This window comes from Choloepus didactylus, chromosome 14 (assembly GCF_015220235.1).
Source record: "Choloepus didactylus isolate mChoDid1 chromosome 14, mChoDid1.pri, whole genome shotgun sequence".
Taxonomy (NCBI): domain Eukaryota; kingdom Metazoa; phylum Chordata; class Mammalia; order Pilosa; family Megalonychidae; genus Choloepus; species Choloepus didactylus.
Genome location: NC_051320.1, coordinates 83,314,094 through 83,338,237, shown reverse-complemented (window position 1 = coordinate 83,338,237; position 24,144 = coordinate 83,314,094). Strand labels below are relative to the sequence as shown.

Genomic DNA, 24,144 nt, shown 5'->3' with positions numbered 1-24,144 from the left:
TGACATTTGGCAATGTCTGGAGACAATTTTGGTTGTCAGAATGGTAGTGGGGAAGGTGCTGCTCTTGGCACCTGTGCTGGTTTGGATGTATTATGTCCCTCAGAAAAATCCATATTCTTTAATGCAATCTTGTGGGGGCAGATGGATTAGTGTGGATTAGGTTGGAACCTATTTGTTCAGTATTTCCATGGAGATGTGGCCCCGCCCATTCAACGTGGGCCTTGATTAGTTTACTAAAGCACTCACTATATAAGCTCAGACAGAAGGAGCGAGCTTGCTACAGCCAAGAGGGACACTTTGAAGAACGCACAGGAGTGGAGAGAGGAGCTGCAATTTAGAGACATTTTGAAGACAGCCATTGAAAGAGACTTTTGCTCTGGAGAAGCCAAGAGAGGACAAAACCCCCCAAGAGCAACAACTTTGAAGAATGCACAGGAGCTGAGAGAGAAGCTGGAACACAGTCCGGGATCAGCAGATGCCAGCCACGTGCCTTCCCAGCTAGCCGAGGTTTTCTGGACGCCATTGGCCATCCTCCAGTGAAGGTACCTGATTGATGATGTGTTACTTTGGACACTTTATGGACTTAAGACTGCAACTGTGTAACCAAATAACCCCCTTTTATAAAAGCCAATCCATTTCTGGTGTTTTGCATTCTGGCAGCATTGGCAAACCGGAACAGCACCTATTGGGCAGAGGCCAGGGATGCTGCACAGCATTCTACAATGTGCAGGGCAGCTCCTGCAACAGAGAGTTACCCATCTCAGAATGTCAGTAGTGCTCAGGTTGAGAACCCCTGCCCTAACTCCACCTTCTGACAGTATTTCCATGGATCCAGCTCATTCTTCTCGTCCTCTTTTCGGCCCTTTCATCTTTTTATCCACTGCAAGCAGTTGCTAGAATAGTCCTATAGTAGATTGTTGATAGCCACTGGCCTCCCCTTCTCCATTCCACCCTGGGCAATGATTACTTTTCCTCTTTATTTAAAATCCTTTGGTGGCCCCACTGCCTAAAAACAAGCCTCCCCCCCGCCCCGCCCCCCATGAATTGGGCCCCAGCTCCTCATGCATCTGGCCTCCAACCTTTTCTTACCCATTTCCCACCAACACTGCCCTCCCAAGGAACAGGTATATTTATAGCCACTTCCAAGTAACCTGTAAGTTCCCAGCTCCGCATGGTTGTTCACGTATCTCCCCCAGGCTTTCTGCTTCTTTGTTTGTCTAAGAACTGCCCTTTCCTCAAGATGGATCTGAGATCCCATTTCTCTCTGGAGCCTTCCCTCCCTGCCTTAGCATATTATAGAATTCTATGAATTTGGAGCTGGAAGGAGCTTTGGAGATCTTCTAAACACTAAGTTGAATAGTGTCTTCTCGAAATCCATGTCCACCTGGAACCTGGGAATGTGCCCTCATTTGGAAATAGGGTCTTTGCAGGTGTCATCAAGTTAAGGTGAGGTCATTCTGGGCCCAAAATCCATGATGACTGGAGTCCTTTTAAGAAGAGGGAAGTTCAGACACATGGCTACACAGGGAGAGCACCACGAGATGACAGAACAGATGCATCTACAAGCCGAGGAAACCCAAGGATGGCTGGCAGCCTCCAAAAGCTAGAAAGAGGCAGGAAAGGATCCTCCCCTACCTCTGAGGGAGAGCACGGCCCTGCCAACACCTTGATTTCAGATGTCTATCCTCCAGATCTGTGAGAGAATAAGTATCTGTTGTTTGGAGATACCATGTTTGTTGTACTGTGTTGCAGCAGCCCCAAGAAGCTAAGACACTCTAATTAAGCTCTTCTAAAACATCCACATTTGTTTTCAGAGTTGGTATCAGGAGATCTCTGGTGAAAATGGGCTAACTGTGGCCTTTTCTAGCTACCATAGAAGGGGCTCCCCTTTCTCCCTTCTCCGAGACTGTACGCCCCAAAGTCAGGAGTCTTGCCCATAGTAAAATGCCCAATTAATCCTTTCAGAAAGAGTGAATAAAGGTATGCAATCCACAGGGTAAGAGTATTTTCTGCATAGACTTTTGCTAATGACTTCTTAGTTATAAGAATCAAGTATATGAGCAGGGGCTCTGGGATCAGTTTGTCTGGCGGCCTTTTCTCTCATGACCACTTGCTAAAATTGGCAAGTCACATCAACTCTCTGAATTTTACTTTTCTCATCTATAAAATGGAACTGCCATAACTATAGCATTTATGTTATTAGAGGTGTTGGAAGAATTAAATGAGATAATGCATGTACAGAGGTTAATAGAGCCTAGCACCTGGGTCATAGTCAGTAAGTTAGCAATTGTTAGTATGGGCCCCTGCGTTAGCAGAAAATTGTGTATTGAGCTATTTTAAATTTAGTGTGTCGTTATTTCACTGTGTTCCACAGAGAGTTCTGTGACATGTATGTTCTCGATCACTTCATCAAATGTGAAAAATTCTGGACTAATACAAACTGGCCATTGGACAGGTGAGGAAGGGAGGTCAGAATCACAAAGAGACTGTCTAATGTTTGGTGATGGATTCCTAAGCCATCTCCCAGGCTCTTGAAGGACTTACTTGTTCCAAGGATATGCCATTTTATAGACCATCCATCTGGAAAGGGCAAAACTCTGGAAGCTCTGTAAGGCAGACATTTGCCTTGTTCCTATTTAATACAAATCAAGCAAATATGTTGGGATTTCCTCCTTTAACTGAGTTCATAAGCTGTCTGGTGCCTGACCATAAGGGTGTGTCCTGGAAAGCCAAGGCACAAGGTGGCACCTTGGTTCTTGGCTGGACAAGGAATCTGGACTCTGCCTCTGTTTTCTCGCCCTGGTGAGCTTCCCTGGGCATTGGAAAAATCTTTTCCTCCAGAGCGTAGACTAGCATGCATGTTAAGAAATGCTTTCTGGTTTCTAACCCACATTCTCTCGCAACACATTTTAGATCAGGAGTTGTAAACACAGATGCTTACAGGATCCTGGCAGAAAATGGAAATGGGAGTGCTGGGGACTGTGACAAACTGGAGAACATTCACCTGTGCAAAGTTGGCAGTGGCTTCTCAGCACTGTGGGTTGTTGCCTGTGGGAATGTCTGCCCATTGGTGGCACCTCTTCCAGTTTTTCTAGGAAAGGTGGACATCCAGGTTTTAAAATGACGGCAACTATATAAAAAATATTATGGGCAAGCAAGACAGAACTGGCCCTCAAGTTGCCTTCTGAGATCTCCACCTGAAGACTTCAGCAATCTACGTGTGCTCCCATGGGATCTTTTCCTGGTGATTTTCTTCTTCCCTCAAGAGAATTAACTGCTCTCTCATTCTTTTGTGACAGCAAATCTAACAGTTTATCACTTTCATGGGTTCTAATGTCTGACTCTTTGGCCAGAAGCTGCTGGGGTCAAGGCTGATTGTGTTGTATTCACCTTCACTTCTGCCAGGAAGGCCGCCGTGTTGCACAACCCTAAGGGGCACTATTCAGGGTCCATAATCTTACAGCCCAGCTTGACTACTGGCACATGGGAAGACTTAAATAAATGTTTATTGGATGCATGATATCAGAGGGAGCTTCCAAGCTAGCTCAGTCCAGTTTTAATCAAAAGAGAGAGAATCTTCGAGAATTTCTTCTTCCACAGTTCCAGTGATGGGTGGAACCTGGTTCAGTTGTCCCTGATGACCTGGCTAGGCTCTGAGGTGGTTGGAATGAGAGGAATGAAGACGGGAGCCAGCCCCAGATGGGTAGAATTGGACTTGTTGACCTAAAAACAATTTCAATGAAATGAAATCCAAACCAAATTTCAATAGCAGCTCAAAACAGCACCCCCTGCAGGTCCCCCGAGGGAGGAGTGGAAATTCGGTGAAAAGAACTGGGCTAGGGAGACTCTCATAGCCTCCAAGCTTTCACACTGAAAGTGATGACCCATTAGTGGGTCAGGAAATCAGTTCAATAGGTTGTGATAAGCATTTTCACAAAATAGAATAGCATAGGCATATATTAAATAATAATGTAATATAATAATTATATTACAGAGTAAGTGTTGCTTTGTGAATCATGTGTATATACATGTATGTGGGTATGAACTTGGTCATGATGTGAAATACATTTCTGGGAGTTAAATAATGTTAGAAAAGCACCACGTTAGCTCATTAAGCCTCCACCATTGTCTTATGAGGTGTAGATTAACAGATTAATATCCCATTCTACAGATGAGAGAATTGAGGCTCAAACTCAGCTAGTGAGTTGTAGAGAGGGATTTGGCACCTGAATCCTTTTGATTCCATAACCTGGGCTGAATCTGCTTTTCCACAAGCCCCAGTAAACCCTGGCGCCAGTTGTATGCTATTTCTCTGCTGCTGACCAGGGCAAGTTTCCTCTGGAAAATGCTGGAAGAGTTAAAACAGAGGATTCTATCTCTCACTCCCACTCTTTGCTTAGGGCATATTGCTAAGGGGTCAAAGACAACATAGGGATTAAAACAACGGATACAGATAAATGTACAAGTCTTTTCCCTCTGAGGAGCTTGGTAAAGCGCTCTCTCTCTCTCACGGAAAGTTTTCTAAAACAGATTAGTGATATTTGTGCTTGTGAAATTGACTTTTATCTTGGTGAGGGGATGAGGGCAGAGGAAGAGGCAGTGGTGGAACAGGGGAAAGAACACCAGCTTAGCAGTCCTACTAGCCTGGGCTCAAATTCTGACACTGCCCTTTACTGGGTGGGGAGCCTTGGGGAAATTGCTTAACCCAGCTGGGCCTCAGTTTCCCCACCTGTAGAAATGATGACAATAACTGCCCCTCAGAGATGTGGTTTGTAGAGCCCTTTGCAAAGCATAAGACACGTGGCAAATGCTCCAAAAAATGACAGCTGTTTCGTTGTCGTTATGGTTAGCAGTATTCTGTTTCTCAGAGCTTCTTGTTTCCTCGTTTTTTCTATTGGAATTTTTTTGCCCACCTCTGGGGCTTATGCAAGGATTCTATGAGAAGGTGTCTGGCAAGGTGCAAGCCTCAGTGGGCATCTCATGTCTGCATATAGTAGTATTTATTATCGATTGTAAAACAGAGGCTCGGTGACTGCTCATCACTTTGTGCTTGCGTAACCACGTGCCCACTGTACCCGGTCTCCAGTCTCCAGTCAGCTGGGACATCGATGGCTTTGCAGACCCTCGCCTGCTGCCCGTGGGCCATCTTGGCATTCTTTCCCGTCATCCTAGTCGTTTTCTGCATCTCTGCAGGCTGGCGTGGGGGGTGGGAAATAGACTCTGGAACCCAGCCCGGGGACTTTGCAGCCCCAACAAAGAATATTTTTAAAGGGTTGATTTGGTAATAAGCAGAGGGGAATTCCAGGGATAAATAATAATTCAAACAAGGAATGCCATCTGCTTCCTTGGTGAAGCATTAGTGCATAATTGCAGGCGTAATTTCCTTCCCATTTCTTACCCTTTACCTTTAAACTCCTTAAATAATGACACTGACTCCTCTCCGACCTGAATGTTTGGGTGGGAGGAGAAGCATGGGGTGTCCAGCTTGGATGTTGGCTGCAGACAGTTTGCCATAAAACTAAAATAATTAATTGTAATGCATTAGAGGATTAAACACTAAATAAGAGCATATTGAAGTTCTGGCCAGTATATCCGAACATTGTGCTGGAAATTAATAAAAGCTGGCTTCATTGGAGATATAAAATTGTAAATTAAATTTAGTCTTTGAACAAAGCATCTGTTATAGGGCTCTCTAATTAGATTAGGAATTGAAAACCATTCACCCCAAATCCCTCTGCACACCTCCCTACCCTTACTTTGGCATCAGCAAAAATGTTTTGGGATTCTTTATGTATATATTTCTTCTGCCTCTCTTTGTAGCTTGGATAAATTCCAAAGGAGGCAGTGACGGGTAAACCTGGGTTTAGGGAGGGTGGAGGGTTTGGGGTGAGGAGGTGTGGGGGCCGTTTTGGGAATCATGGCTACAGTATTTAGGATAGAAGGAGCAAACAAACTTAAGGAGCAATTCGTGTCTGCTGACATGTTGGTTCAATTGCAGGTTTTGACCCTGGCAGTGTTTATTACATTTAAAATAGGTGCCAGCACTTAAAAATCTGAATTTCTGCCTTTTCTTGAAAAGCCAGTTTTGTCAACCCTGGACCTGCATTCCTGTGTGGATGGAGGGGAGAGGCAACAGCTGCTTTGGAAGGGTTGGAGACTTTCCTGTGTGCCGCAGTCTCCACCACTCCCTATGCTGGGCCCACTCAACTCACGTCACTGTCCAGCACCTCCCTGGTGCCTGGAAGCATTTGAGTTTATGAGCCCTGACTTATGAAATTTCCTGGCAGTATTATTCACTCATTGCTCTGATTCTAAGGCCAAATTCCATTCTCAGAAGGAGGTATTTAATAAATATTCACTGAATAATGATGATACCAGCTTTCATTAAGCACATACCATGTGTCCATGTGTCTAGTTCTGTTGTTTTTTGTAAATAACAACTTTTCTGAGAAAAAATACATACATCATACAATTCACCCAACAAAATATACAATTAAATGGTTTTTAGTATATGCACAGATATGTGCAGCCAGCACCACCGTCTAATTTTAAAACGTCCACCAGCTCAAAAAAGAAACTCTCTACCCCTTAGTCACTTCCCATTCCCACCCCTCACCCCAGTCCCCAGCAACCTCCAATCTACTTCCTGTCTCTATGGATTTGCCTATTCTGGACATTTCTTATCAATGGAATCATACAATATATGGTCTTCCGTGACTGGCTTCTTCCACTTAACACATAATGTTTTCAAGTTTCATTTGTGTTGTAGCATGGATCAGTCCTTCCTTTCTTTAATGGCTGAATGATACTCCACTGTGTGGATATATCACATTTTATTTGTTCATTCATCAGTTGATGGAGATTTAGGTTGCTTCTACTTTTTGACTATTATGAATAATGCTGCTAAGGACATCATGCACAAGTTTTTATGTGGACATGCGCTTTCATTTCTCTTGGGCCTCTGTCTCTCTCTCTCTCTATCTCTCTATCTATACATATGTATATACACACACACTCTATGTTATGGTTACTCTATGTTTAACCATTTGAAGAACTGCCAAACTTTTCCAAAGTGGCTGCACCATTTTATTTTATTTTATTTTTTTTAAGAGAGGGAAAACATTATGAATGTATATATAGACTAAAAGCAGAGCATATGAATGCTTAATCTGGTGGGAAGCCAAGACAAAATCTTGATGTGTCACAACAAGGCTCAGCCATAGGGGAAATACAGCAATATAAAAAATGAACAAGGTGTTTTGGTCACAGAATGGTCTTCCTCCTCCCAGCCAACCCCTGCAAATGCATCTCTATATATCTATGTGTATATTATAGAATCTGTTTTCTGTTAAAAAGTATTTCAGTGATCATGTATATTTATCAAGGCATGGTGGCTTTAGCAAAGGGGTGTGGATCCATCATGGGGAGCTGAGAAGGGAAAGGCAGGAAGGGGATGTGGGGGTAAGAAATGTAAGAAGAAACAGTCTGGGGTCAAACAAATGTTCATCAAAGGGTGGCACCAACAGAATTTTCACTAATGTTTCCCAAGCAGGCACTGATGACATAGGTAGGTGCCAGGACCCCATCTCTTCTCTTGTATCCCTCTCCCAATTCTTCCCATCACCATGCATTTTAATGCCTCATGGCTCTTTCTCCCACATGTCTCTTGGACCCATGCTACCTTGTATCCCGGGGTTGATGGGTGTGGCCCATATGTCTCTAGGCCCGGGTGCCTGATCTCAGAAGCCATTGCCACTGATATTAATGGATTGCAGATCCGCCACTTGTGTGACAATGCCACTGTTGGCAAGGCGGGCAATACCCTCTGGACAGATGGCCTCTATGGCTACCATATTGGTGGTAATAAGTGCTGAAGGGGTGGCAGTGCCGCTGCCTTCTGAACCTACCCCACTGACCAGAGGCAAAGTGCGCATACTCAGGGCTACACCTGGGCCCCTCTTCTTATTCTGGTGGGTCTTGATACATTTTGACAGATGGTCACGCCTCATGAAGAGCTTTGGACATTCAGGACAGGCATATTTCTTCTCACCTGTGTGTGTGCATTTGTGCCTCTGTAGCTCATCAGAATGAGTGAAGCGTTTCCCACAGTACAACCAGGTACACATAAACGGCCTCTCGCCTGTGTGCCAGCGAAAGTGTGCCCATAGGTGTGACGTCTTGCCATATACTTTGCCACAACCTTGGATGTGACAAATGTGCTGTTTCTTTTTGCCTGGGTCCCCAGAGCCCCTTCCTTCACCATTTTTGCAATAGGGGCAGGTGCAGGCTTCCTGCCGAGTGCTCCAACCAGGTTGGGGTTGGGGATCCGGGCTGTTCTCTCCTTCCTCTGCACCTGCTGTGTCATCATGCATTCCATTGGCACCAGCCCCATGGAGGCCAAGCTGAGCTCCATGATCACCTGAGGCATTTGCTGTGGTCAAAGGCAGGCCTGGAAGCTGGTGCACCTGGATTCCTGAAGCACCCAATGCACTGAGGTTAATGGTCTGGAGGCCTGGCATGCAGGAGAGTTGAGCAGCATTTACAGGGACTGTGCCAGCAGGGAGGGCGGCAGCTGAGGCAATGGGCATAAGGGTGGAGTTGCTGTTGCTGGTCTGCCCCAAAGAAACACCCTGCCTTAGGGCCAAGGTGATTGTCTGGGCCTGTGGGTTCTGAACTTGGAGGTTCTGCAGCTGAAGCATCTGCCAACTGACCTGTCCATTGGGCCCCACTGTTGGTGTCTGGATGATGATGGGGCCAGAGTTTGGAACAGCCTGAAGCTGGAGGTTCTGGAGGGTTTCCTGGGAGATAGCTTGAGTTGAAAAGGTCTGCCCTGACAATGGTGGCTGAACCATTTTACATTCCCACCACTAGTGTGTGAGAGCTCCAATTTTTGCACATCCTTGTCAACACATGTTATTATCCTTTTGATTATAGCTACCCTAGTGGATGTAAATTAGTATCTCATTGTGGTTTTGATTTGTGTTTCCCTGATGGCTAATGATATAGAGCATCTTTTTATTGTGCTTGTTCTCATGTGCATTTGCCAGCCCTGTTGTAAGTGCTTAAGTGCAGTAATTGTGTACAACAACCTCGGGGAGGTAGGTATTCTTACTACCATGCTTTTCTTTTACATGCCAGGCTCAGGCTTTTAGTTGCAAGCTTTCTTTTCAGGGGATGAAATTGCTCCTTATTATCTACAAGGGAGTATTAGTTCCTGGTTCTGGATGGGGGATCATCTCAGAAGATGTGTCTGATGTATTGTTAGCATTCAATAGTCAATGACTCCGAAACTCCAATCGTGTTTTCCCTGACCCAGCCTTTGCATATGCTGTTTCCTCCGCCTGGCACCATCTTTCCTTGGCTAACTTTTATCCATTTTTTAGGTTCTCCAAGAAGCTTCCCTGACCCACCAAGGTAATTAGGATGCTCCTATTCTCTTTCACAGTATCTGTACTTGCCATCATAACATTCATCACTCTTATCTTACATTTTTTGGTCTTTCTTTATAAAACAAATATTTTGGTTTTATACATTTGTAAATATGCTATTCATGTACATTTATATCTGCCATTTTCATCCAACAGTGTATTATAAAAAATTGCCAGCATAATTAAAAACATAATTTTAAATGGCTACAAAATATTCTATGTAGTGATTTAAAAATAGCTCATTTAACCATTTCCTGCTTTGTTGTGATGTTTGAATTATTTCATTGCTTTGCTGTGGTAAATAACACTGATATGAACATCTTTGGGGGCATAATCCTTTTTTCTATATTCAGGATTATTTCCTTAGACTCCCAGAAGTGGAGTTATTGGGACAGAGGCATTTGTTAGTCCCTTGATAAATATTACGTAAGTGCTATAGGAAAGAAAATGTGGCAGTGATTTAGATTGCCCCAGGGAGAGATGAGGGTGCTGGCTTTACCAGACCCTGGTCAACAGTGGGTTTATTATCATTCTAAAAAGCATGGCTTTAATTTGCATTTCTTTCATTAATCGTGAGGATAAATCTAACAATTACCCAAACAATGGATGCTTATCTTAACTGATATGCCAATTAAATAAATAGATACTACATTATTGGAGCATTTCCCCAAAGGAGTCCAAGAAAGCCTGAATAAGAGTGTTAGTTGGTAAAGATAAGAAAATGATGTGGCCTACATGGCCTCAGTAAAACTGCTGATAATGGGATCTGCGGATAAGGCAGGACATGAGACTAGACTATTATTTTGTAAGCTTATTTTTCAGACCTTATCAGGAGAGGCCTGCTCCCCTGTAAATGACGGATACACCTGGCAGTGCCATAAAAAGATGTGTGTACAGCAGGTGGACAGTGAGACCTGCTGGTAAATGGCTCTGGCGTATTTGACATAGGACTTACCATGCAGATGCTCCCGGGGAAGAGCCTTAGTGAACACTGGCAGGTTAGGGGTTTTCAAGCATCTGACGTACTTAGCCATAAGGTCAGCACCAGAAGAAGTAGGTGGAACATTCAGTTGTTCATTCGTATGTTTGCAAATGGGGCAGTGTAGCGGATAAGAGAATGGAGGCCCTTGGGTTCAAAGCTTGGTGACCCTGCTCTTTGAATCTGGACTTCTCGAACTCTTGGCTCCCTTATATTTAAAATGGGATATTTAGAATAGGATCATAATGGTATTTACATCATAGAGTACTCGGGAGGAACAAATGAGATAATACATATAATGTGCTAATATTGCCTGGCACATAGAAAGTGCCCAATAAATGTTAGCTGTTCATATTTAGTCCTTCTTTCTTTCAACAAATATTTGCTTGTTCCTCTCACCCCCACCCCAATACATTGGTAAAAGAAATGTCTTAGATGAACCAGTAAAGGGATAAGAAAAAATTCTGAGGCTAAAGGTATTAGCTACAAAATTCTCTTGCTCTTGAAGCTCTCCTGTGAAATGTGCTTATGGGTCCGACTCTGTGAGGCAGAACTTTGTAACTTATCTAAGAGGTAGATAGAGATAGAGGAGGTGAAAGAAAGTGGATGCAAGGACCACTGGGGAAACAGAATGAGAAGCACCCAGAAGCCATGACTGCCTGACGTGGGTTGTGAATTGTGTTCCTTTTGGCTACCTAAGATAAATACAACACAACACAATACAACACAACACAACATGAACAACAGTTAGCTCCTCTCTTCTACTTAGGGTCAAAATGGGGTTCCCTATCCTATAAGGCTATGTTTACCCCTTGTCTCTGGGGAGTTGGTTATCCAATGTCGAGTAGACAGATCAGACCATAAAAAAAGGTGCAGAAATTAGTGGAGCATCTTCTGGGAAGAAATCATCTAAGTAGTATATCAGAACTCAGACAAAAGTTTCATGTCTCTGAAGTGAAACTTGGAGTAATTTTCTCTATGATTAAACAAAAATAGGAAAAGGGTTAAATGGGGGTCATTATGTTGTCAAAACACTTATCACCCCCAAATAAGACATTCTGTTAAGTAATATTTTAAAAATACCAGTGTTTGTAACTAAAATTGTCATACAAAGAGCTGCCCTCCAAGCAGCATGTGTTACTTGCCAACCTCTGCACCATTTTGATCCTTTCACCAGCAGTGTGTATGATCATTAGCATGCCCATTTTTTTTTATCATCATTTTATTGAGATATATTCACATACCACGCAGTCATACAAAACAAATTGTACTTTCGATTGTTTACAGTACCATTACATAGTTGCACATTCATCACCTAAATCAATCCCTGACACCTTCATTAGCACACACACAAAAATAACAAGAATAATAATTAGAGTGAAAAAGAGCAATTGAAGTAAAAAAGAACACTGGGTACCTTTGTCTGTTTGTTTGCTTCCCCTACTTTTCTACACATCCATCCATAAACTAGACAAAGTGGAGTTTGTTCCTTATGGCATTCCCAATCCCACTGTCACCCCTCATAAGCTACATTTTTATACAACTGTCTTCGAGATTCATGGGTTCTGGGTTGTAGTTTAATAGTTTCAGGTATCCACCACCAGCTACCCCAATTCTTTAGAACCTAAAAAAGGTTGTCTAAAGTGTGCGTAAGAGTGCCCACCAGAGTGATCTCTCGGCTCGTTTTGGAATCTCTCTGCCACTGAAGCTTATTTCATTTCCTTTCACATCCCCCTTTTGGTCAAGAAGATGTTCTCCATCCCACGATGCCGGGTCTACATTCCTCCCCGGGAGTCATATTCCACGTTGCCAGGGAGATTCACTTCCCTGGGTGTCTGATCCCACGTAGGGGGGAGGGCAGTGATTTCACCTTTCAAGTTGAGCATGCCCATTTTATAGATGAGAAAGCCGAGGCTGAGAGAAGTTATGATTTACCTAAAGACATATAGTTAAAGAGTCAGAACCTGGAATCCATGTAAGACAAGTTCCTCGTCCTCTGGGTGTTGTACGAGGGATTGGACAGTGGTCCCGGTCCCAGCTCTGCCCCATACCCTCTGCGAGCCCGTGGTCTGCTAAGTCAGCCTCTCTTCTGTAAAATAACAGGGCATGTTCTGCTGCCTCCCAATGTCTTTGTCAGGGTCAAGCGCAATACTGGGTAGAAAAATGCTTTAGATTCCTCATGTTTCCAATCAACATTGTAGACAGTCACTTCACCTTTCTGAGCTTCAGTTTTTGCATCTACACAATGAAGGCACTGGGCCAGCTGCACTAACCTCCATTCTAGCTCTGCAAGTGTCCGATTTTGCATGTACACACCTCTCCTGGTTCCTCAGTGGTGAGCTGGAGACACTGGCTCTCGGGCCGGATGGGAAACTGTGAATGCTTCCAGTTGAGCTTTGGAGTTGAATAATGTCAGTAATTTCAAAGCCTCATTATCTTGTTTCACTTCTAAATAACCGCAGTGCTTGGGGGTGGGGAGGCTGGAATAACCATGTTTAAATAGTTCCACTGGGGAAGGTGAAGGGAATTTGGAGATTTTAACTTAGAGCTGCGGTGACAAAGTTCTGCTTGGAGTTTTTCCCTGGGGCACCAAAGTCCCCATCAAGGATGTACCGTGTTTTGGAATTGAGTGTGTTATTAAGGGGGGGATGGGGTGGGTGCAGAAGCCGAGGATAACCCAGCAAGGGGTGGGGACCATCCACTGGAGGGCTGAAAATCCTGGGGTCCAACAGCCTGGTTCTAATCCCCAGTCTTTCACTTCGTAGCAGTGGGACCCTCCTGCTTGCTGACCTAAGCTTTCCATGCCTGGTTCTTGTAAATGTAAAGCAAGAATGGAGACCCCCTCCTACCTGGGGAGTCTTAAGAAAGAAAAGGGATGCTAAGCCTGAATTCTGGTGCATCATGAAATGTTGTCTAATACAGACTCCTCAGGGCATGGTCTGGTCCTTTTGGAGCCCAGGTGGGATTGGAAGTTGCTCTGGGCTGGCCTTTCCATCAGAGCCCATGTCTCGCTGAGCTTGAAATGTCTTGTTGCAAGAATTGTACCTCAGTTTTTTTCTTCTCTTGCAGTCAAGTCTAGACTGGGCAGAGGGAGAGAGATACCAGGCACTGCTTTATATACATTCCATCCTTATAACAACAGTCCGACATTGCGACTCTTTATAAAGGAGGAAATTGTGGTGTAGGGGGTATAATTTGGCAACGATTACAGAGCTTATTAAGTGGCAGAGCTGGGATTCAGACTATGTCTCCAAGGCTTGTGTTCTTCTGCAGATACCAGGAGTCCTAAGGAGAAGCTCTGATACCTGCCCAACTCTAAGCCTCTGCACTGCAAATGGCTGCAAAAAAAAAGATGGAGACACTTTCACTGAATTCTTGACCATTCAAAACTGCTCTAAGGTTCAAGGAGAGTGGAATCAAATGCTATTGCATGAAAGACTGTACCCTGAGTTCATGTTCCTTTCAACATAACTGTGCAGCATCTTCATCAAAGAGGTCATGGTTTATTTTCCCTCCCGTGGGTCTGAACCGGCCTTGTGTTATTGCAGTGGCCAATAAAATGAGATGGAGTTGATGGTGTTCCCGTTCCAAGGCTAGGCCTCAGGAAGCTTTGTGCACTTCTGCTTGTTCTTTACTGAGAATGAATTCTGGCTAGACCAGTGGGGATGAGAGATCCTGTGGAGCAAAGCCAAGGTGCCCCAGTCAAAAGCCAGTCAATCCCTAGAAGAGAACTGCCGAGTCATGCCACAGCACAAGTGAGCCCAGTCAAGACTAGAAGAACCACCCAGCTGAGCCCAGCCCGAATCATCTTCCCACAGAATTATGAGTTAAATCAATGGTTAAGTCACCACATTTTTTTTCCAAATAAAACTTTTATTTTGGAATGATTTTAGATTTATAGAAAAGTTGCAAAGATAGTACACCCAACCCCCCAGTTTCAATTTCCCCTAATGTTATCATCTTACATTATTGTGGTACACTTGTCAAAAGAAAGAAACCAACATTGGCTTATTACTACCAAATAAACTGCAGGCTTTATTTGGATTTCACCAGTTTTTTCCATTAATGTCTTTTTTTTTCTGTGCCAGGATGCAATCCAAGCTACCACAATGCATGAAGTTGTCAGTTTCCTTGGTCTGCTCTGGTTTGATAGTTTCTCAGTCTTCCTTGTTTTACAGCTTTGACAGTTTTAAGGCACACTGGTGAGGATTTTGTAGAATGCTCCTCAATTTGGGTTTGTGGGATGTTTTTTTCATGATTAGACTGGGGTTAGGGTTTTTTGGAAAACACCACAGATGATAAGTGCCCTTCTCATGACCTCATTTTAGGCCTGCATGATATTCACATGACATCACTGGGGATGCTGACCTTGACCTCTTGGTTAGGGTAGTATTTGATTTCTCCACAAAAAAAGTTATTTTCTAAGACACTACATTTGTGGGTGTTTAGTTCTGCAGTACTGGATACCTGTTATATACCACTTCCTCATCTGATTTATGCCACCTTAAATCTGGCTTTCCCAATTTATTTCTTGGACTGTTTCCAACTTTAATCTCTTGCCTCAATAATCCATTATAATCTTGTTTCCAGATCAATAAAGCTAAAGCACAGTTATAATTTCACTATTAAGTTCTAAGAATTTTTCTAGGTTTTGGTCAAATGTCCCTCCTTCATAAACCTTCCCTAACTCACTCTGTAAGCCCTATGGTATTCATTCTTTAATTCATGCATTCATTCATTTTACTGAGCACCATCTATGTGCCAGGCTATCTTCTGGGCCCTGGGCCAAAGAGCAAGATAAAATCCCTGCTCCCAAGAAACTTGCCAGTTAGGAGATACACAATAAACCCAGTAGTCAAATAATATTTTTTAAAATGTAACTCTGTTGTTCTCTGATAACTATGTTCTCATGCTAGAGGTATTAGATTGTAATCTCCCCACACACCTCGGCTAAACAATCAATCAAGAACTAGTTCTGCAATATTAATTGGACACATACTATGAATCAGGAATCGTGGCAGACATTTTCAACAGACTCTCACATGGCCCTCGGAATCACGGGAAGCAGGCATCAATGCATCCAATCCCTATGGATTGGACTATGAAACAGGAGCATAATTTTGTTAAACTATGAAACAGGAGCGTAATTCCAAATCCAGAAACTCTGAATCAGGAGGGGTGGCTTATTGGTAGCAGAGCTGGGACTCGAACCCAGGTTGATGCACGTCCAGCCTGGGGTTCTTCCCACTATGCTCCCCTGTCCTCTTCTCGGCTAACGGACAGCAGTGGCTGGCAGAACTCAGAGGCGAGAGGAAATATGCTAGTTCTGGGCTGGGGATGGGAGGCTGCAATAGCATCAACCCCAGAGTCAATCTTTCTCAGGGGTCTGAATGTGAGACCAATTGGTCTCCCCGAAATTGAGACTTCCTTGGAATGAAAGCAGTGCTCGCCAAACTTTCCCATTTGACTGAGACAAAGTTATTGTATCCATTTATTTACTATTTCCCTACTAGACTATATGCTCCGTGGTGGGAGAGACCTTGTCTGTCTTCTTCACTTCCAAATCTTGAGCACCAGGGGACCTAGTGATAGACAGCAAATAGTGAAAGGGGAACGATAATCTAATAAGAACAGATAAGTTATGGAGGGTAAACTTAATGTTATGGGAATGCTCAAGAACAACTATGGTTTGTTAATTTTTGGGGGTATGGTAGCAACAAGTTGGCAGCAATGTAGTTAAAAATGAACAAACAAACAAACAAACAAGCAAACAAACAAAAAACAAATCTTAAGCATCTAGAACAAGGCTTGCCACTTAGATGTGCTGGTTTGGATATATTATGTCCCCCAAGAGCCATGTTCTTTAATGCAGTCTTGTAGGAGAAGATTTGTTCGTCTGTGGATTAAGGTGGAAATGTTTGATTAAATTATTTCCATGGAGATGTGGACCCTGCCCATTCAGGGTGGGTCTTAATTAAATCACTGGAGTCCTATAAGAGAGCTCACAGGCAGAAGGAACTCAGAGCAGCTGGGAGAGTCTTTTGGAGAGACATTTGCTGATACTTTGAGATGCTTGGAGATGTTCGGAGATGCTAGTCCAGAGTTTGCTCCAGAGAAGCTAGGAGAGACAAGCCCAGAGACATTTTAGAGAAAGCCATTTTGAAACCAGAATGGCAACAGACCATCAAATGCCAGCCATATGCCTTCCCAGTTGACAGAAGTGTTCCGGACACCATTGGCCATCCTTCAGTGAAGGTATTGTCTTGGTGTCTTAGTTTGGACACTTTTAGGGTCTCCAAACTGTAAATTTGTAATCTAATAAATCCCCTTTATAAAAGCCAATCCATTTCTGGTATTTTGCATAATGGCAGCATTAGCAACCCAGAACAGTAGGCATTTAATAGATATCTTTGGAACAAATGAGGGAATACTGATTCAGGAAGGACCAAGGACTGAGAACAGTGGCACTTTTCACAGGAAACTTGATTGTGTTCTTCCCTTGTTCAAAATCCTACCTGGATACTCTAGCATGCATTGTTAATTAGGGCTCGTTCAGGGCCAAGCAATAGAAACCAGTATCTCATGAGCCTAAGCAAACAAAACAATATAAAACATATTTAAAAAACCCCCCTCAAAATGTATTGCTTACTCAACCCCATATTTCCTTCAGGCACATTTGGATCAAGGGGTTTGGTCAATCATCAAAACTCTGCCCTCTCCCTCTCTTGTACCTGCTTTCTTCTATGTTGCCTTTGTTCTCAGGCAGGATCTCCCCACATGGCAGTTTTTGGTTATGTGAGTCACAACATTCCCTTTTTTTTTTTTTTTTTTTTTTTTTTTGCCTTAAGCCAGTTGGAAGTGGATTTCTGTCACTTGGGCAAAATAAAAAGCACTGACAACTACTTTTGCACCTAATCAGAACCTGGCATGGTCCAGCTATAGGGAATGAATAAAGAAGATGCGATTTGAAGATGGGGAATCTGAATCCCTGCATTTTTCTGGATCCAGCTTTCTGATCCTCTTCCCACTAAACTTGAGTCCAGTCACTTATTAAGATCCATCCCTAGGCATTTCTCACCTAACAATATAAGCTCACATGATGGTTCCTTCTGTGGGAACCAAAAGATCTTACATGTTAAACACTCACTATGTTTTAAAGTAGCTGAATGTAGAATATCCCTTTTGCTCTGAGGATGACCCAGTCATAATGGTTTTGAAAAATAGATGTTATCAGCTTCTCTTAGAAGTGGAGGTGTGTAGTGGGGTTGTCCCTACATTTCCTTATCTACGAAATGAGGGCTGCAACAGTGATCTCCAGATTTCTCAGGGCTACCTAGAGCTTCTGAAGGTCACCAGCATCACCCACCTTTCAGGTGTCTCTACTTTGTGGTGGATGGTATTTTGCAATTGCTTTACGCCGTTGCTGCTCCCAGTAGGTGCATAAGGGAATTCAGTGGGTTATTTTTTACAGAGATGATGAATATTCAAGAATGGTGCCAAGAAAATTGGGTTATGTTGCACAGACCATGAGAGCCCACAAAATACCCAGGTGCTTCCACACGTCTCCTTGCCTCCCTTTCAGGAAGGTTGGGGCTAGTGATTGGTTCTGGCCAATGGACTGTGAGTGGCAGTGACCTGTGTTGCTTCCAGATCAGGCAGTTAGGAACATTGTGCCTCCCCCTTCTTTCTCCTTCCTTATGGGCTGACCTTGTGAATGAACTATTGAGTTAGTGGAACCAAGGATAGAAATTTGGATCCCTGAGTCACCAAAGAAAGTTGCACTAGAGGGTTGCTTGACTGGCAACAAACATTGCACAAGGAAGAGTCAAATCTTTATGTTAAGCCACTGAGATTTCAGGGTTTATTTATGACTGAAGCATAGTTTAGCCTATCCTAATACCAGCCTGCATTTCTTCTCCAGTAGATACCTAGGATGGTTGCTGGCCGAGATGTATTTCAACAAGAGTGTCGCACTGTATATGTTAATCTACTTTGAAATTCCCTGTCTTCAGGCTTTGCCTTGAATCCCCTTGGAGCAACACACCTGGCTTGAATCCCAGCTCTGCTACTGATTCACCAGGTAACCTTGGGCAAGTGGCTTTACCTCTTTGAGCCTCACTTTCTTTCATTGGAAAAATTGGTGAAAATGTTTGGCCTATTGGGAGATTCCCCCACTAACTGCCTCTGTAACTATCATAACTACCCATCTTTTCCAATCCACAATTTCCTCATCTGTAAAAAAGAGATAATAACATTCACTCTCTCCCAGAGTTGTTGTGAGGATTAAATTAGAAAATATAAAGACCCTAGCATGTGCTTGGTCCAAGGCAGCTACTTGGTGCACTTTATTCCCTTCCCACTGAGGTCTCCTGATTTTTCTTGTTCTTTATTCCTTTCTTTTTTCTCCTTTTCCAGTCCATACTCAGGTATAGCATATTGGTTCCTTTTTTTTTTTTAACTTTCCCTTCTTTTTTAAATCAACTGTATGAAAAAAAGTTAAAAAGAAAACAAACATACAATAAAAGAACATTTCAAAGAGACCATAACAAGGGAGTAAGAAAAAGACAACTAACCTAAGATAACTGCTTAACTTCCAACATGTTCCTACTTTACCTCAAGAAAGTTACCTAATATAGCAACATTTCTGTGAACTTGCTCCTACTATATTCATCAGAAATTAACAGACCATAGTCATTCCTGGGCATCCCCAGAACGTTAAATAGCTTATCTGTTCTTCTTGGATTATTGTTCCCCCTTCCTTAATTGCTCTCTATTGCTAGTTCCCCTACATTCTACATTATAAACCATTTGTTTTACATTTTTCAAAGTTCACATTAGTGGTAGCATATAATATTTCTCTTTTGTGCCTGGCTTATTTCGCTCAGCATTATGTCTTCAAGGTTCATCCATGTTGTCATATGTTTCACGAGATCGTTCCTTCTTACTGCCGCGTAGTATTCCATCGTGTGTATATACCACATTTTATTTATCCACTCATCTGTTGAAGGACATTTGGGTTGTTTCCATCTCTTGGCAATTGTGAATAATGCTGCTATGAACATTGGCGTGCAGATATCTGTTCGTGTCACTGCTTTCCGATCTTCTGGGTATATACCGAGAAGTGCAATCACTGGATCGAATGGTAACTCTATATCTAGTTTTCTAAGGAACTGCCAGACTGACTTCCAGAGTGGCTGAACCATTATACAGACCCACCAACAATGAATAAGAGTTCCAATTTCTCCACATCCCCTCCAGCATTTGTAGTTTCCTGTTTGTTTAATGGCAGCCATTCTAACCGGTGTTAGATGGTATCTCATTGTGGTCTTAATTTGCATCTCTCTAATAGCTAGTGAAGCTGAACATTTTTTCATGTGTTTCTTGGCCATTTGTATTTCCTCTTCAGAGAACTGTCTTTTCATATCTTTTGCCCATTTTATAATTGGGCTGTTTGTACTATTGTCATTGAGTTGTAGGATTTCTTTGTATATGCAAGATATCAGTCTTTTGTCAGATACATGGTTTCCAAAAATTTTTTCCCATTGAGTTGGCTGCCTCTTTACCTTTTTGAGAAATTCCTTTGAGGTGCAGAAACTTCTAAGCTTGAGGAGTTCCCATTTATCTATTTTCTCTTTTGTTGCTTGTGCTTTGGGTGTAAAGTCTAGGAAGTGGCTGCCTAATACAAGGTCTTGAAGATGTTTTCCTACATTATCTTCTAGGAGTTTTATGGTACTTTCTTTTATATTGAGATCTTTGGTCCATTTTGAGTTAATTTTTGTGTAGGGGGTGAGGTAGGGGTCCTCTTTCATTCTTTTGGATATGGATATCCAACTCTCCCAGCCCCATTTGTTGAAAAGACCATTATGACTCAGTTCAGTGACTTTGGGGGCCTTATCAAAGATCAGTCGGCCATAGATCTGAGGGTCTATCTCTGAATTCTCAATTCGATTCCTTTGATCTATATGTCTATCTTTGTGCCAGTACCATGCTGTTTTGGCAACTGTGGCTTTATAATAAGCTTCAAAGTCAGGGAGTGTAAGTCCTCCCACTTCGTTTTTCTTTTTTAGAGTGTCTTTAGCAATTTGAGGCATCTTCCCTTTCCAAATAAATTTGATAACTAGCTTTTCCAAGTCTGCAAAGTAGGTTGTTGGAATTTTGATTGGGATTGCATGGAATCTGTAGATGAGTTTGGGTAGAATTGACATCTTAATGACATTTAGCCTTCCTATCCATGAACATGGAATATTTTTCCATCTTTTAAGGTCCCCTTCTATTTCTTTTAGTAGAGTTATGTAGTTTTCTTTGTATAGGTCTTTTACATCTTTGGTTAAGTTTATTCCTAGGTACTTGATTTTTTTAGTTGCTATTGAAAATGGTATCTTTTTCTTGAGTGTCTCTTCAGTTTGTTCATTTCTAGCATATAGAAACATTACTGACTTATGTGCATTAATCTTGTATCCCGCTACTTTGCTAAATTTGTTTATTAGCTCTAGTAGCTGTATCGTCGATTTCTCAGGGTTTTCTAGATATAAGATCATATCATCTGCAAACAATGACAGTTTTACTTCTTCTTTTCCAATTTGGATGCCTTTTATTTCTTTGTCTTGCCGGATTGCCCTGGCTAGCACTTCCAGCACAATGTTGAATAACAGTGGTGACAGCGGGCATCCTTGTCTTGTTCCTGATCTTAGAGGGAAGGCTTTCAGTCTCTCACCATTGAGTACTATGCTGGCTGTGGGTTTTTCATATATGCTCTTTATCATGTTGAGGAAGTTTCCTTCAATTCCTACCTTTTGAAGTGTTTTTATCAAAAAGGGATGTTGGATTTTGTCAAATGCTTTTTCAGCATCTATTGAGATGATCAATTGATTTTTCCCTTTCGAGTTTTTAATGTGTTGTAATACATTGATTGTTTTTCTTATGTTGAACCATCCTTGCATGCCTGGAATGAACCCCACTTGGTCATGGTGTATGATTTTTTTAATGTGTCTTTGGATTCGATTTGCAAGTATTTTGTTGAGGATTTTTGCATGTATATTCATTAGGGAGATTGGCCGGTAGTTTTCCTTTTTTGTAGCATCTTTGCCTGGTTTTGGTATTAGATTGATGTTAGCTTCATAAAATGAGTTAGGTAGTGTTCCATTTTTTTCAACGTTTTGAAAGAGTTTGAGTAAGATTGGTGTCAGTTCTTTCTGGAAAGTTTGGTAGAATTCCCCTGTGAAGCCATCTGGCCCTGGGCATTTATTTGTGGGAAGATTTTTGATGACTGATTGGATCTCTTTGCTTGTGATGGGTTGGTTGAGGTCTTCTATTTCTTCTCTGGTCAGTCTAGGTTGTTCATATGTTTCCAGGAAATTGTCCATTTCTTCTACATTATCCAGTTTGTTGCCATACAGTTGTTCATAATATCCTCTTATAATTTTTTTAATTTCTTCAGGATCTGCAGTTATGTCACCTTTTTCATTCATTATTTTGTTTATATGGGTCTTCTCTCTTTTTGATTTTGTCAGTCTAGCTAGGGGCTTGTCAATCTTGTTGATCTTCTCAAAGAACCAACTTTTGGTGATATTTATCCTTTCTATTGTTTTTTTGTTCTCTATGTCATTTATTTCTGCTTTAATCCTTGTTATTTCTTTTCTTGTACTTGGTTTAGGATTGGTTTGCTGTTCATTTTCTAGCTTCTTCAGTTGATCCATTAGTTCTTTGATTTTGGCTCTTTCTTCCTTTTTAATATATGCGTTTAGTGCTATAAATTTCCCCCTTAGCACTGCTTTTGCTGCATCCCATAGGTTTTGGTATGTTGTGTTCTCATTTTCATTCGTCTCTATATATTTAGCAATTTCTCTTGCTATTTCTTCTTTAACCCACTGATTGTTTAGGAGTGTGTTGTTTAACCTCCAGGTATTTGTGAATTTTCTAAGTCTCTGATGGTTATTGACTTCTAATTGTATTCCATTGTGGTCAGAGAATGTGCTTTGAATAATTTCAATCTTTTTAAATTTATTGAGGCTTGTTTTATGTCCCAGCATATGATCTATTCTGGAGAAAGTTCCGTGAGCACTAGAAAAGTATGTGTATCCTGGTGATTTGGGATGTAATGTCCTGTAGATGTCTGTTAAATCTAATTCATTTATCAGATTGTTTAGGTTTTCAATTTCCTTATTGGTCTTCTGTCTGGTTGATCTATCTATAGGAGAGAGTGATGTGTTGAAGTCTCCCACAATTATTGTGGAAACATCGATTGCTTCCTTTAGTTTTGCCAATGTTTCTCTCATGTATTTTGTGGCACCTTGATTGGGTGCATAGACATTTACGATTGTTATTTCTTCTTGTTGAATTGCCCCTTTTATTAGTATGTAGTGGCCTTCTTTGTCTCTCAAAACATCCCTGCATTTGAAGTCTATTTTATCTGAGATTAATATTGCTACACCTGCTTTCTTTTGGCTGTAGCTTGCATGAAATATTTTTTTCCATCCTTTCACTTTCAGTTTCTTTGTGTCCCTGTGTCTAAGATGAGTCTCTTGTATGCAACATATTGATGGTTCATTTTTTTTGATCCATTCTGCGAATCTATATCTTTTAATTGGGGAGTTTAATCCATTTACATTCAACGTTAAAACCGTGAAGGCATTTCTTGAATCGGCCATCTTATCCTTTGGATTATGTTTGCCATATTTTTCCCTCTCTCTATTAATATCCTTTATTGTACCCATACCGAATCTCTTTAGTACTGAACCTTTCTCCAAGTCTCTCTGTCCTGTCTTTGTTTCTCTGTCTGTAGGGCTCCCTTTAGTATCTCCAGTAGGGCAGGTCTCTTGTTAGCAAATTCTCTCAGCATTTCTTTTTCTGTGAAAAATTTAAGCTCTCCCTCAAATTTGAAGGAGAGCTTTGCTGGATAAAGTATTCTTGGCTGGAAATTCCTCTCACTCAGAATTTTAAATATATCGTGCCACTGCCTTCTCGCCTCCATGGTGGCTGCTGAGTAGTCACTACTTAGTCTTATGCTGTTTCCTTTGTATGTGGTGAATTGCTTTTCTCTTGCTGCTTTCAGAACTTGCTCCTTCTCTTCTATGTTTGACAGTGTGATCAGTATATGTCTCGGAGTGGGTTTTTTTGGATTTATTCTATTTGGAGTTCGCTGAGCATTTATGATTTGTGTATTTATGTTGTTTAGAAGATTTGGGAAGTTTTCCCCAACAATTTCTTTGAATACTCTTGCTAGACCTTTACCCTTTTCTTCCCCTTCTGGGACACCAATGAGTCTTATATTCGGACGTTTCATATTATCTATCATATCCCTGAGGTCCATTTCGAGTTTTTCAATTTTTTTCCCCATTCTTTCTTTTATGCTTTCATTTTCCATTCTGTCATCTTCCAGGTCACTGATTCGTTGTTCAACTTCCTCTAGTCTTGTACTATGAGTGTCCAGAATCTTTTTAATTTGGTCAACAGTTTCTTTAATTTCCATAAGATCATCCATTTTTTTATTTAGTCTTGCAATGTCTTCTTTATGCTCTTCTAGGGTCTTCTTAATTTCCTTCATATCCCGTACTATGGTCTCATTGTTCATCTTTAGTTCTTTGAGTAGCTGCTCTAGGTGTGTCTCTTCTGGTCTTTTGATTTGGGTGCTTGGGCTTGGGTTATCAATATCGTCTGGTTTTTTCATATGCTTTATAATTTTCTGTTGTTTTTGGCCTCGTGGCATTTGCTGACCTTGATAGGGTTCTTTTAGGGTTT

The 24,144-nt window shown here is 41.9% G+C and overlaps 1 protein-coding gene and 1 long non-coding RNA gene across 2 annotated transcripts in view; one reads left to right on the top strand and one right to left on the bottom strand.

Moving 5' to 3' along the window:
• Window positions 1-7,739: 7,739 nt before the first annotated feature.
• LOC119508900 (transcription factor Sp1-like) lies at window positions 7,740-8,852 on the bottom strand. Its single transcript, XM_037802614.1, has one exon. The coding sequence runs from the start codon at window positions 8,850-8,852 to the stop codon at window positions 7,740-7,742; it is 1,113 nt and encodes a 370-aa protein (XP_037658542.1).
• A 9,511-nt stretch (window positions 8,853-18,363) lies between these two features.
• Window positions 18,364-24,144, top strand: part of LOC119509115 — a 30,578-nt gene continuing 24,797 nt past the window's right edge. Inside the window, exon 1 of the long non-coding RNA XR_005211626.1 lies at window positions 18,364-18,487. This is a non-coding gene — a long non-coding RNA (uncharacterized LOC119509115). The remainder of the gene's footprint in view (window positions 18,488-24,144) is intronic.